The 15,139-nt window shown below is 33.8% G+C and overlaps 2 protein-coding genes across 2 annotated transcripts; both read right to left on the bottom strand.

Annotated features, from left to right (window-relative positions):
- Positions 1-987: 987 nt before the first annotated feature.
- LOC142548765 (uncharacterized) lies at positions 988-5,135 on the bottom strand. Its single transcript, XM_075657274.1, has 5 exons — positions 4,479-5,135; positions 4,040-4,157; positions 3,280-3,394; positions 1,742-2,794; positions 988-1,495 (listed from the first exon to the last, which is right to left on the bottom strand). The coding sequence occupies exons 1-5, from the start codon at positions 4,603-4,605 to the stop codon at positions 1,250-1,252; spliced, it is 1,659 nt and encodes a 552-aa protein (XP_075513389.1). The 5' UTR covers positions 4,606-5,135; the 3' UTR covers positions 988-1,249.
- A 3,778-nt stretch (positions 5,136-8,913) lies between these two features.
- Positions 8,914-10,813, bottom strand: LOC142548009 (uncharacterized). Its single transcript, XM_075656382.1, has 3 exons — positions 10,394-10,813; positions 10,017-10,291; positions 8,914-9,346 (listed from the first exon to the last, which is right to left on the bottom strand). The coding sequence occupies exons 1-3, from the start codon at positions 10,692-10,694 to the stop codon at positions 9,170-9,172; spliced, it is 753 nt and encodes a 250-aa protein (XP_075512497.1). The 5' UTR covers positions 10,695-10,813; the 3' UTR covers positions 8,914-9,169.
- Between the last annotated feature and the right edge of the window lie 4,326 nt (positions 10,814-15,139).

Genomic DNA, 15,139 nt, shown 5'->3' with positions numbered 1-15,139 from the left:
AAGATTATGGGTGATATTTTTAGAAAATATAAATATTTTCGTCTTTTAACCAAACTCACCTGCATTTTCGGTATCATATCAATATATCGACAAAATAAGAGTAAAAACATTATTTAAAAAAAAAACAAACAAACAAACAAACATAAATCAAATAGACCAAAACAAAATAGGTCAAGTTAGTGAGGCAAAAAATATTCTCCCTTATGTTTTAGAATAGTTAGATTAGATTGATACTTCGGATATAAATCACGAGTAAATTATTTATTATTTTAAAATGATTTGAATTATAAGATTGATGTAATGAGATTCTTAGTGTTCGATTCGTCTCGAAGTAATCATGTTCTTGTTTTTTTATAAGTAAATCTACGGTCTCACGAATCTTTATCTATGAAACGAGTCAACCATACTGATATTCACAATAAAAATTAATACCCTTAGCATAAAAAATAATATTTTTTATAGATGACCCAAATAAAATATATGTTTCACAAAATATGACACGTGAAATCGTCTTGCACAAATTTTTGCTTTTTTTTATTTGTTTATGCATATCAAGAAAATCTTCTCTCTCCTTTGAGAAATTAATTAATAAATAAGTTTTTACTTAAAATTTAAAAATATTTTTTATTCGAAACATATAAAAAATACAATAGGATAAAATATTTATTGAAAGGAAAGGGTAAAACAGGTATTTTAAAGTAGTAAAAACAATGAATCACAAGAGTAAAAAAAAAGTTTTTCGAAAATCTGAAGCTGTCTTTTTTTCTTTTTTAAAAAAATAAACTAGACAAAAAAATCGAGACCTGATCAACTGAACATGATAATCATTAATCTCACTCGTAAAAATTGTTTGTTTTCAGATCAAATTACAGAGCTGCCTTACCATTTAAGGAAAATGGAAAAATCCTAATTAGTAGAGGATGCAATGAAAAAACATAGATTTCTGAAATAACACAAATAGATTAGAAGTTAGAATACTGATCAGAATTTCAAAATAAAAGGTGGGTTAATAGTTAATAATATACTCCAGTTTCAGTAACTTCAACTGCCACACAAACAACCTGTCAGCATGTAACACAGTCCTACAAATCATGCAAGATCTCAATCATAACCAATACTCACCATGGATAGAGATTAACATGGACCAGATAAGATTTATCTTTGATTAGTTTCACTCAAGAGCATCAGTATCTCCAGCAGATTTTCGGTCATAAGCAAAGGCTAGGAATCAAATGCGTGTAAAAGATCATCAACGTCCAAGAAAGTTGGCAGGAGATTGCATACCCTTCCCACTGCTAACATCATCATAGGGTTCGGTTCCATCTACGCACAGGGCATTATTGTTCACGCTCACTTCAGAACTAGCATTACTACTTGTACCAAGAGGAGAATCTGAGACACTTGCCGTTCTGCCTCTGTTTGGACCAGATCTCATGCTATACATGGAGCTTGAGGGAAGTGGACGTAGATTACCAGGAATTGTTCGCCTTATGTCCTAATCAAAAGCAGAAACCAGATGTTATTGTTCCAAAAAGTCAAAGGATTGTTCTAAAATTGTTCTTATCAATCATAATAAAAATCCACTGGTTAGATGCTTCAAAGAAGCTGAAAAATCAACACTGTGCATCAATAACGATATGCCAGGACAAAAAACAATCTGCAGAATGATGAAGAAACCATGCCTAGTATAGCTAAAATTATATGAGTATTGAAGGACAAAAGATAAGATTAGTATAGATACCATATGTCTCATAGCCATATCTAAAGATTTCTTGGAGAGCATTCTTCCAAAGCCCGCACTGTCCGGTGAAGCAGACTTTCCAGACGCATTGCTGTTGGGTGAGTGTTTGTCATCTTGCTTCGGGGGAATTAGTTTCCGCATATTTATTACCCTGTCAACCATTTTGGTCCCAATAAGAACAGGGCTCACGTTGTCATTAGCCTTAGCCCGCAACCGATTTACGGTAGCCACAGGCACAGAACTTCCACTGTTATGAATTACACCATTAGGAGGCCGTCCTCTAGCTGGAGAACACGATTGACGTCTGATTCTTCCATTTGAAGCAGGTTCAATGGATGACGATCGAGAGCTTGGTGCTCCAGGTCTGCCTCTAGTGACTGATGGAGGCCTGTCGGACAGAGATGTCCTTAGATTTGGAGGGGCGTCAAGGGAGAATCCAGGCATATCTGAAGGCTTCCATGGTTTTGGTCGTGTAATAGGAGAACATGACCGCAGTGGCGCCAGATTTTTCTCTGAATTAGAAGCGGGCTTGGAAACCGAAGGAGAAGAAGTTAACGACTTAACAGAAATGGCAGTCGAGCTTGTCACGCTTGAACCTGTCATTGGCCTACGAGTTGGAGTTGCGGCCCTAGGAATGGAATCGGATGCAGGTATAGAGGATCGACTTGTTGGTGTCGAAGATCTTATGGTAGACCTTGACGTAGGGGTTACAGATCTTGGAGGCGCAACAGGTTTCATCGAGGGTAAGGCAGGACGAGAAGTAGGTGTTGCAGATCTTGAAGGTTTCGATGTGGTTGATGTTATTTTTGATGATGAAGTTGAGGTTGATTTAGTCGATGTGGCTGACGACGGTTTCACTGATACTATCGAGGTGGATCTAGATTGCGAATTAACAGTTTGACGTCCTGTGGGAGTGACAGGTCTTGATCCAGGACCCCCAGAAGAAGATGGTCTGCGGAGTCCTCCAGTAGAGGTATTCAAACCAGCAGAGGAAGTTGGCTGTCTGGAAGATAAATTGCTCCTTGCAGAAGACTCGGGCTGGGGATTTGCCAGCTTCAGCCATGGAAAAGAATTTGGATAAAAAAATCAGTCTTTTTTTAAGTTAACAGATATATCTTAAAGTAAATTCAAGTTCTTTTAAGATTATAGCAGATCAGCAATATTACTGTTTCCTTCCGTGTAGCAACTAGCTAACAATTTCAAATATTAGGAGGAAGAATTTAGCTCGAGATAAATTCATGTGAATTCATATCATTCAATTTTCTCTTCCTGATAATTTCAAAGATGAAAGAACTAGAAGTCAAAAATACTTTTCAAAGATTATGTTCATACATCAGATTCAACATTAATTTCTCAGCAATTTAAACACTAATAAAACAATTTCCAAAGATTTCAGCTAATTTTGCTAAATGAATATGAAAAATAGGAGTTCTATGAATTTCATATTTCCTGCCAGTTTGAAATACTGTATATTCTATTAATCTAAACCCAAAAAAAAACATTGAAAGGAAAGGAAAACATATATAATATAATCTTACTCTAGACTTCAGTGTGGTAGGATTAGCTTTTGGAGCTCCCAGCTGACTCATAACAGTTTTATGAGATTCCATTTCCAGAGAAGGAAAAAGAGGAGTACCAGGAGGTGTTAAAAGCCTAAGAACATAAGAAATGATTTCAGTGTTGAGGAATGAATGATGATGAAATGAAAACGAATTGAAATTCCATTCAATAATTCTAATGTAAATGGATCCGAAGCCTATTGGTAAATTTGACATATGTATCGTATAATCAAGCATTGATCCAACAGAAACAGCAAAACAAACTCAGATACACAAGGTTGGTCAGTTTGGTCCCAAACACGAAACCGTGCTGAATTTGTGGCGTGTCTTTGGCCCAAGATTGGTCCCATATATGTATCAGCTCGAGATATGATTTACCCCTTTATACAGATTTTAATCACATCACATGAGCAGAATCATGGTAGAGTGACAACTAGATTTATGCTTAGGATTACAAACTAAAAAGAAAAAGAAATTGTTGCGGCAGTCGTACTAAACTGAGAGATAAAATATGCCCATTGCAATAGTGATCATTAATCTTTCAAAGGTAAATCAATAAAAATCACAAGAGAAATTTCTTAAGCTTTAACTCTAAAGAAACACTCCATAAAGCCAGTGAATGAATTGTTTCAGCACTTTTTATACAAAATTCACCTCTGAGAACAATCACATAATAAATTTTAAACACGCGCAATCCAAATCAAAACAAGTCAGAATACATAAAGAAGCACAGAATTACCATTCATAATCATTTTTATCATTGTCCGAATTGAGAAAATCATCACTGCCTGTCCTCCTCACAGGTGCAGGGGTAGCCGATGATATATTAAATAATGGTGAACCACCAGACACCATTTCTGTAAACAAGAATACAAATGAAAAACTTTAGGGACTACTCAAATTGAAAGCTCAAGTTTGATATAGTAATTAACTAATGCAATCCAGTCTTGAAACTGCATTCAGTTCCACGAAAAAATTACCAAACCAGTGCCGTACGAAATGCATGATAGATGACGCGTTCGGCATTTCCAAATTCTAATCAAACAATTATCAACTAACTTAATACAACCAAGCAACAATTGTATCTCAGTTCCAAGAAAATGAAGAAAAAATTCGAAGATTGTCAACACGTAAAAGATAGCAAAAAAATTGGTCAAAAAATTTAGTTTCAGCAATACCCATCGAAGAATCCAAGTCGTCGGAGTTCTGAAAAAAAAGATTATTCCGATCCTTATCTCGCTTCCGCATTTCCCAAAACAATGCCAAATCCTCGTCTTTATTATCTTTCATCCTCAGGCTTCCCATTTTCCCCCTCTCGGGCGCCCTAAAACTCCGATTTATCACAGAATAAAAAGAAAAGCCACACGAACGGTTAAAAACCCTAACGGCTCATCGACATTCTACCATTTCCCAACTCAAAAAAAAAACCCAGCTTCTCGTTCTTCCTAACAAAACGACGCCGCCATTGTTACACATCAAAATCCAAGCTCTAGCCCCTCAAACAACCAGGAACAAAACCCAGCTGAAAGAGACCCGCATTTCAAATTCTTGGCTTAAAATACCATTACTTCCATCTTTCTCCCCCATATATGGAGTTGCTAACACGATACAACATGCATTTTTCCAAACATGAATGCATTTGAATGCAAGCAAGAATGAAGGGGGAAATGGAGCAGCGAGCGAAATTTCGTAAGAAGGGGATAAAAAATAATGAATCTGGAGAAGGAAACGGTGGCAGCGAGCGAAATTTCGAGGGAACACGGGGGATATAACGGGAAATCAAAGGGTTTATTTAATTGTTTTCGCCTCCTTGTCTTCTCTTTAAAGTTACGTTACCCGATAATAATTGTTTCGGGGCAGCTGAGGAGCTTATAATTACGAGACTGCCCCTACCAGATTGGGTGTGTTTTTTAACGTTCAGGTGATTATTGTGTATTTGCAAACAGGGCCTGAAACTATTGGTATTTTCATTGTGGCACTAAAATAATTGAATATTATTTATGCACATATGAGTGCGACTTTGAGTCAAGTTTTTTTCCAGAACTTGACATTTAGCTGAAGGAGGGTAAGGTGCTTTGTTTTTTAATGCGATTTGTTTCACAGGAGTAAATCGTGTTTGTCTTGTTTAATAAAACCATGGCTAAACCGTCGCTATAATTAGCGAAAGCTTGAAAGATACAATCATATCATTAATCACAGTATGTTCTCATCAGGCAATGTGTTAAACAAATCCCAAATGGATGAAATCTTAACAATCGATCAAATACGAGAGGTTGCGTTTCAACGACTAAACTGATCTCTTCTCGTTGTATTATAAATTATTATGAATACTAACTTTCAGGAGCTCTCTTCTATAGATTGAGGCATATCTTCTTGTAAACAAGAAATTGGACGTATAGTGAGTGAGACCAGTAGGCCATACGCGTTCCAGCAGAACGGATCATCAACTAGTACACCTTCATAAGGTAGAAGCTCAGCTTTTGACATTTGAAATTCATTAATTTAGACGAGTTGAAGAAATTATTTAAAAATATGTACAAATTATTATAAAAATATTTTTTACTAATTAAAAAACTAAATTTTTTAAAAAATAGACAGAATATATCAAAAGCCGTCGTTAATTGACTAAACCATCGCTAATTGCTATATTCCGTCGGTAATTTGCAACGATTTTTGATTAGCGACGATTTTTGATATATTCCGTCGCAATATGAAGGCGATGGTGACTCTTATGCGGAGTAGTGGAAAATATCACTTCTCACCCTTGTTTGGAGTGGGATAGATTGAAGCAAATATGACTCAAAAAATAATAACTAAATAAAAGAAACTCAAAAACCCGACTCATCTAAAAGAGTAATATTTCCATGTCAAGTTGAATTCTACTGTTGAACTTGTACAAAGATTTGAGTAAAAGCGAAAAACATTGAACAACAATTAGTGTAACATTTTGATGCTACGAGAATTAAATTACACCGAGTTTCACACCTCATTCATCACGGAACCTATAGTCATAACTAGGAAGCTTTTCTTTTTAAAATTTCACTGTCAAGTGTTAAGTGTCAACCTCCGCCTAAGAGCAACATCCCATTTAGCATTTTGACAGATTGAACCACTGCAAAACAATAACCCTGTACTATTTATATAGATTAACGACATGTGCTCACAAAGACGGAGCTTTGGCTCTAATGGTCTCACTTTGTTTCCTCTTTGTAATGACCGGATATCGGGCCAGATGTATAAATTAAGGCACTCGAGGCTTGGGCCACCTAATTATCGCTTCCACATAGCCCGATATCTGGCCCGCTGTCAAAAGAAAATTAGGTGAACTTTTAGTGGTAATAAGGTCAGACCAGACCCATTTATCAGTACTTAGCCCAATATACAATTCCTCCTTCTCATGAACAGATTTTTCTTTTAATTATTTGACACTATTATATCCAAAAAATTACAAGTGTTTTTGTTTTTCAAATAACATACAAGTCCAAGTTATTTAATTGATTTTGTATCCGAACCAATCATTTTAACTTAACGTCCCAAAATGTTATTTTTAAAGTACAGATCCAACGATTGAACTTTGATGGACTAAAATTGAAAAAATCATTAGTAATGGGACTAGATGTTAAATTTCTTAATTTCATTTGTCACAAAAACAGCCTACAAACTTAATTCAGCTGTAAGAGATTCTTGCACACTACCCTTTTGTTTTTTAATAATGATATCTCAAGAATACCTAATTTTGTGGTTTTTTTTTTTTATCATAGCACGAAGCAGTGCACTTGAACTGTAAGGACCAATCTTTATCAAACGGGGAATGAATTATGCAGCCCGCATTTTAAATAATTCGGTAGTTGTCTATCTTTTTGATTCTGAAAATTTAGCTTACTCACATTAGGTAGCCATGAGCCGGCCCGTAAATTTTTTTAAACGATGGCGCTTTACTTTATAATTTTAAAAGTAAATTTATATACATTTTGTTGAGATTGAGATTCGGACTTAACTCAACTTCAAAAACTAGCTCAATGGGAGATTGTCCAAGTCCATAGCAAAACATCAAGCTCAAAAACTAGCTCAATTGAGAGAATTGTTTAAGCACGTATATACGACTCTCAAAGACTTAATTCAGCTGATGTGGAACATTTAACACATCACTCACGTCCAGAAATGAATAATTTGAGTTCGATATTTCGCAAGACATTATCGGGTGACCCATAAGGGAGTCCAACACATAATAGTGTGTCTTGACTGACATCATATTAAATTTCATAATTGAACCTAATTCAACACCAAAAGCTAGCTCAAAAGTGGATGATTGTTTAATCTATTTGGATTCCTAATAATCTCTTAACACGAATCGAAATATTAGAATTTACGAAAGACAAATCCATGATCACTTTGATTTAAAGGTTGTAAACAATCCTTTAAACTGATTGGAGATGATGCACATTCCTCGTTGTCTAAAGTCCCCTAACCATGTTATCCACAGAACTCCCAGCCTAGCATGGTTGTGTCAAGACAAGTGGAAAACGAATATTTTGTGGAGCCTAAGCAGACTCCAATCCTTACTGAGTGCATGAATCACGCTTTTGAGTTCAGATATATATAATTGATCGGTTATCAGGGGAAAAAAAAATCAGACAAATAGGCATTGAAAAGAAATATTTTGACATATCTATTGCTTGATCCCTATTGTAAAAAGATAAAAACTTGTGTGAGACGGTCTCACGGGTCGTATTTTGTGGGATGGATCTCTTATTTGGGTCATCCATGAAAAAATATTACTTTTTATGCTAAGAGTATTACTTTTTATTGTGAATATCGGTAGAGTTGACTCGTCTCACAGATAAAGATTAGTGAGACCGTCACAAGAGACTTACTCTTGTAGAAATTAAGATCGTTTTTCCTGTCTTTTTGAGGAAAAAAATTGATAATTATCGTCTAGAATAAGAATATTATTTCTGTTAGAAAACAAAAATAAATATATGTCACCAAAACCAGCTTCGATTGCATGTGGCAGTTGGACTTTATTATTCACTAGTACCTTATTTGCTATCACCCCACGTTGGAAGATGAGTTTCTCCCTAATCTGGTTTCATTTGACACTAGTTTTATTCACCATTTTCTCATCCAACCGATCGAAATTAATTTTGAAAATTTGAGATATGCTAAATGTGTATATACTCTTTCAAAATATTCGTCTCTGTTCCATTTCTATTTTTTTTAATCAAACAAAACAAAATTAAATTATTAATATTGATATTTAAGATTTTGATTCTCTTTATCAACATTTTTTTGAACAAACATGTTGTACTTGGACTTGCTGTTACAAATGTCCAACGTTGAATATTAAAATTAATAAAAAATAGTTTATAAACTCATTAGGGTACACAACTCGTTAGACAAACTTTTTTGAAAGATACTTCTCTTGAGTTTATAACGTAACACTTGTTCAGTGCGATTTACTGGCTAGCACGGTTTACAAGCTAACACATTTAACTCGAGGCATACCTATTGCGCAACGAAACTAACAACCTACGGAACAAAAACCAAAAAATTATGTCATTACATTATTCAGCCTACAAAATAATTATTTGTCGGAAAACAAATTAAATGCCGTCCCTTTATTTTATTAATTTACAGAGTCAAACAGTGCCAAAAAATAATAATAATAACAAGCCATAATATAATAAAAAAATATTTGTCACCAAATAAATATTACGAAATAAGAACCCTGCGGTAGCACAGCCTCAGAAAATTTTTTTGGGAACACCTGCAGCAATTCTCGATCGTAGGAATAATAATACCAAGCATCTTTCTCGAAAAAAAAATTTACAATTAGCTTCTTTCTGTGTGATCTCTACATCTTTGACCTTCATGTGTGCATTTTCGATCGGCTAACTGATATATATATGTTTTCTGAATATTCGTCCCTTATCCATGATTTCGAGTTTGACTTGGTTTCGATCAGTTGTTGATACGAGTAATATTTGTTTGGTTGTAGAAGTATTTTTTGATGATATCTAGGAAACCAATTCTTGCAAGCTGATACCTGTCGCAACGTGGCATACATCAGGTGAGTTAGAAATGGTCGAAGGCCAAACAAAATAACTATACATGTCAAATTAGGTATTATTATTATTAAATAACAATGTTGTTTTGAATGGGTTCTAGAAGCTAGATAGGCAGCCATTTACATTTAGAGTTGAAAATTAATAAAGAATGGTGATCGATGTGAACTAGGATTATTAACTCAGGAGTTGACTAATAAAAGAATCTCGCTCGTTTTTTAATGTCCCAGGCTCCTACGGAAGGCAACAATGGAGAATTTTCCAAGAAAACTGCAATCAATGGGATTTCACTGATCCTCTCTTCTCGAAAGAAAGAGCGTGAAATTCTTTCCCTTTTCCGCAGGAAAAAATGCACCACAAGATAAATTTGAAATTTACTGACTTCGATTATAATTTTATTATTTATAATGAAATAATATATCAAATTTATTATTTACATATTAATATTTGTAAAAAAATTTAACATGAATTTAAAATAACACTGTTATTAAGTAAACATAAAATCTGATTACCATGAAATATTATATAAACAAATCCCAAATGAATTTAAAATTTATCGTCTTAAGTTCTATTAAAAACGAAAATTCATTTGAATTTCACGAGCGATCATGGGGAAAAGGGAGAAGATAAAATGCGGAGCTGGTGACTTACAGCTTCAATGTCAATTTTGTAAACAAGCAATTTTCTTCGCTCCCTGCAATTGGTCCTGTACGCCACTGCTACGTGCCCAATGGCCAATCCTAAAGACGAAATGAATAAACCCAACTCCGTTGCTTTAGCATATGCGCCGCTTGAATACCTGCCGTTCATCAATACGTAGGAGCCCTTCAATGACACAAACACCAACGATGCCGCAGAGCAGACGGTGGCGACGCCCAAGTACGGCCATCTTGACAACCGCGGACCGTCGCAGAAACTATAAACACCTAAAAAGATCGACGAGAGACAAGTTGATCAGCTTGCTTTCATTGTCGCTCGCCCCGTGTAACAACAGTGTGTGACTGTGAGTAAACAAGATATGAACTTACATAAAATGATAGCCGATCGAGATATGGAGACGAGCGGAATATCAACGAGGGAGAGGCGAAAGTCGTACTTATTCAAATGAACCAAAAGGGTTTGCAGAGTGAAAGAAGGCGGCGGTGGCTGAATAGAAGCGGAAAACAGAGCTGCGGGAAGGAGTACGTCGGCGATTATCAAGAGAATTGGGACTGAAAATAAGAGTAACGAAACCAACATAGTGATCAAGAAGAACAAAGTCTTCATCCATCTTGGAACAAAAAGAAATGCTACTTTCTTTAAACCTTTTTCTTCTTTCAAGAACCCCATTACAGATTTCAATACTCTTTCGGTTGGAGAATTTCTGCGCGAGAAAATAGAGGGATTATAAGAGAAGGGAAATGAGGAAGAAAGAGTGTGGAAGGAGATTGCAAAACGGGGTGGAAGAAGGTTCTAAATAGTACTTTTGACTTGAATACTTGGAAATTGGAACTTTACACGCCTCCGGCTAAGGCTTTTTATTGGTCAAATCGAGGAGGCATAAACTTAGTTGATTAGTTCATGACCCGTCTCACAAATTTTTATCTATTAAATGAGTCAGTCATATCGATATTCACAATAAAAAATAATACTTTTAGCATAAAAAATAATATTTTTTCAAGATTGACTCATATAAGATATTTATCTCACAAAATACGACACATGAGATCGTCTTACGTAAATTTTTGTCAACATAATTAACTCATCAAGTTAAATTAAAATATCTTAAATTTATATAACATTTTATTAAACTTTTTAAAGTTATATTTTCTCAAAATTAGACTATTTTGCATGATTATCAGTTATGATTGCTCTCTCATAATTTAAACCTATGAATTAAAAAATAAAAAACATAAATATGAGCTTTTAAAGAAAACATGATATCAACTGTCTTAAATTAAAATCAATATATTTCATTCATTTATTTTTACATCGCATAGGAATATTACCAAATTTTTAGGTAAAAAAATTTGACTTAATAAAGCTTGTTGAATATAACGTCGACTTTACACTCTTCGACATAATAATAAATATTGAAAATAACAAAGACTATTTTACTTGAATAATTATTTTAATTAATTTTAAAAAAATAGTATACGAAGGCATTTCTCAAGTTGTTAATTTTAATAATAGATCTTTTGGGAGACGGTCTTATGAATCTTTATCCGTGAGACGGTCTCATGAATCTTTTATATGTGAGCGAGTCAACCCTACCGATATTCACAATAAAAAGTAATACTCTTACCATAAAAAGTAATATTTTTTCATGGATGGCCCAAATAAGATATATGTCTCACAAAATATGACTCGTTAGACCGTCTCACACAAGTTATTACCTAATTTTAATTATAATATCACTAATTTTTTTTATATAAAAGAAACTTGGAACTCAAAATTTTGCAAAGAATTGTATACATACAGAGCATCTATGTATGATTGATTATTGGCATTACTTATTGGCATTAATTATAAGTAAATATTGTTGCAAATATGAAAAATATTTGTGTTGAAAATTATAATGTTGAATGTTGAAAATTAGGTAAAATTAGGTGTTGAATGTTGAAAATTAGGTAAAATTAGGTGTTGAATATTGAAAATTAGTGTGTGATGATGTATGTAATGATGAAATTGTTTTTGGATTGTTTTCCAAAGAAATCCTATAAATAGATCTCCATTTGTAAAGATTTGATACAATTGAGTAGAGAGAAAAATATTATAAAGTGTGTAGTTTGGTAAATTTTGAGAGTTTGAGATTTTTACTTTTACCATAAATTTTTACTTTTTCACAACACGTTATCAGCACGAAGCTCTAAAAGTCCTCCATACTTTTCCAAGCTCAAAACAGAAGAAAAAGGTAATAAAAGTAATAATATTTATTTTACTGTTATTTATTTATTGTGTATATATTTAATATATAATATAATGTTATTATTAGAAATAATAAAAATATTTTTTTCAAAAACTTGTTATAAATCCTGGGAGGATGTTAAGACAACAACCCACACTCCCGGTAAGGGATACGACAAGTGTAAAAGCCTATAAGGTTTTTAAACAAAATAACTTATGACACTTCATTATAATAATGTGATATGATATACATAATTATTTAAACATGATTAATATTATATACACCATATTATTACCATAAAATTATACAAATACATACATTTATTTTTTTGTACACCAATGGTCATAAACGGTAACAAAACGGCTAGTTTTTGCCCTATAAATATGATCTCACAAACTTTTTCAATCACTCCAACTTTCTCCTATTCTCTAAAAATTATTCTTCATCAAATTTTTTGAAGAAAAAAGAAGATGGCTTTCTCAAGGTTATTTTTAATTATTTTGGTTATCATACTCACGAGTCTTTTATTTATCGGAGAATATCCTCCTCGTGTGTTTTCTTTATTTTTACAAATGCTTATACTTGTTGTTTATTCATTACTTTGTATTGCAATATTCATTAACTAATAAAATGCATCGTAATTTTTTTTAGTACCACCATGTCAAATTTGACAAAGCTCGAATTTGTTGCGCTCGACATCACGGGAAAAAATTATATGCCATGGACTCTCGATGTAGAAATGAATCTTGAGTCATTGGGTCTAAGCGAGACCATTAAAGAAAATGGTATATCTTCATAACAAGAAAAAGCAAAAGCTATAATATTTTTGCGTCGACATCTCGATGAAGGTTTAAAATGTGAATATCTCATCGAAAAAGATCATATGTCTCTGTGGAAAGGATTGAAAGAAAGATTTGAACATATAAGAAAAGTTATACTTCCGACCGCCCGTGATGAATGGAATATGTTAAGATTCCAAGATTTTAAGAAAGTCAGTGATTATAATTCAGCGATGTATCGAATACTCTCGCAGCTAAAATTTTGTGGACATGAGGTTACAGAATCGGAAATGCTTGAAAAAACATTTTTCACGTTTCACACATCAAATATAACTTTACAGCAACAATATAGAGTCCGTGGATTTGCGAGATATTCTGAACTTATCGCCTGTCTTCTTGTGGCGGAAAAGAACAATGAGCTATTAACTAATAAAATGCATCGTAATTTTTTTTAGTACCACCATGTCAAATTTGACAAAGCTCGAATTTGTTGCGCTCGACATCACGGGAAAAAATTATATGTCATGGACTCTCGATGTAGAAATGCATCTTGAGTCATTGGGTCTAAGCGAGACCATTAAAGAAAATGGTATATCTTCATCACAAGAAAAAGCAAAAGCTATAATATTTTTGCGTCGACATCTCGATGAAGGTTTAAAATGTGAATATCTCATCGAAAAAGATCATATGGCTCTGTGGAAAGGATTGAAAGAAAGATTTGAACATATAAGAAAAGTTATACTTCCGAACGCCCGTGATGAATGGAATATGTCAAGATTCCAAGATTTTAAGAAAGTCAGTGATTATAATTCAGCGATGTATCGAATAATCTCGTAGCTAAAATTTTGTGGACATGAGGTTACAGAATCGGAAATACTTGAAAAAACATTTTTCACGTTTCACGCATCAAATATAACTTTACAGCAACAATATAGAGTGCGTGGATTTGCGAGATATTCTGAACTCATCGTCTGTCTTCTTGTGACGGAAAAGAACAATGAGCTATTAACTAATAAAATGCATCGTAATTTTTTTAGTACCACCATGTCAAATTTGACAAAGCTCGAATTTGTTCCGCTCGACATCACGGGAAAAAATTATATGTCATGGACTCTCGATGTAGAAATGCATCTTGAGTCATTGGGTCTAAGCGAGACCATTAAAGAAAATGGTATATCTTCATCACAAGAAAAAGCAAAAGCTATAATATTTTTGCGTCGACATCTCGATGAAGGTTTAAAATGTGAATATCTCATCGAAAAAGATCATATGGCTCTGTGGAAAGGATTGAAAGAAAGATTTGAACATATAAGAAAAGTTATACTTCCGACCGCCCGTGATGAATGGAATATGTTAAGATTCCAAGATTTTAAGAAAGTCAGTGATTATAATTCAGCGATGTATCGAATAATCTCGCAGCTAAAATTTTGTGGACATGAGGTTACAGAATCAGAAATGCTTGAAAAAACATTTTTCACGTTTCACGCATCAAATATAACTTTAGAGCAACAATATAGAGTGCGTGGATTTGCGAGATATTCTGAACTCATCGCATGTCTTCTTGTGGCGGAAAAGAACAATGAGCTATTAACTAATAAAATGCATCGTAATTTTTTTTAGTACCACCATGTCAAATTTGACAAAGCTCGAATTTGTTGCGCTCGACATCTCGGGAAAAAATTATATGTCATGGACTCTCGATGTAGAAATGCATCTTGAGTCATTGGATCTAAGCGAGACCATTAAAGAAAATGGTATATCTTCATAACAAGAAAAAGAAAAAGCTATAATATTTTTGCGTCGACATCTCGATGAAGGTTTAAAATGTGAATATCTCATCGAAAAAGATCATATGGCTCTGTGGAAAGGATTGAAAGAAAGATTTGAACATATAAGAAAAGTTATACTTCCGACCGCCCGTGATGAATGGAATATGTTAAGATTCCAAGATTTTAAGAAAGTCAGTGATTATAATTCAGCGATGTATCGAATAATCTCGCAGCTAAAATTTTGTGGACATGAGGTTACAGAATCGGAAATGCTTGAAAAAACATTTTTCACGTTTCACGCATCAAATACAACTTTACAGCAACAATATAGAGTGCGTG

The sequence above is a fragment of the Primulina tabacum genome, chromosome 6 (genome assembly GCF_025594145.1).
Source record: "Primulina tabacum isolate GXHZ01 chromosome 6, ASM2559414v2, whole genome shotgun sequence".
NCBI classification, from domain to species: Eukaryota; Viridiplantae; Streptophyta; class Magnoliopsida; order Lamiales; family Gesneriaceae; genus Primulina; species Primulina tabacum.
This window is presented reverse-complemented; position numbering and strand designations above follow the sequence as displayed.

Coding starts and splice junctions, on each gene's coding strand:
- LOC142548765 (XM_075657274.1), bottom strand. CDS start 4,605: ATGGGAAGCCTGAGGATGAAAGATAATAAAGACGAGGATTTGGCATTG. Junction 4,158..4,478: donor CGACTTGGATTCTTCGATGG/GTATTGCTGAAA, acceptor TCTTGTTTACAG/AAATGGTGTCTGGTGGTTCA. Junction 1,496..1,741: donor ATATGGCTATGAGACATATG/GTATCTATACTA, acceptor GCTTTTGATTAG/GACATAAGGCGAACAATTCC.
- LOC142548009 (XM_075656382.1), bottom strand. CDS start 10,694: ATGGGGTTCTTGAAAGAAGAAAAAGGTTTAAAGAAAGTAGCATTTCTT. Junction 10,292..10,393: donor TCGATCGGCTATCATTTTAT/GTAAGTTCATAT, acceptor CGATCTTTTTAG/GTGTTTATAGTTTCTGCGAC. Junction 9,347..10,016: donor ACAAAATTGACATTGAAGCT/GTAAGTCACCAG, acceptor ACGTTGCGACAG/GTATCAGCTTGCAAGAATTG.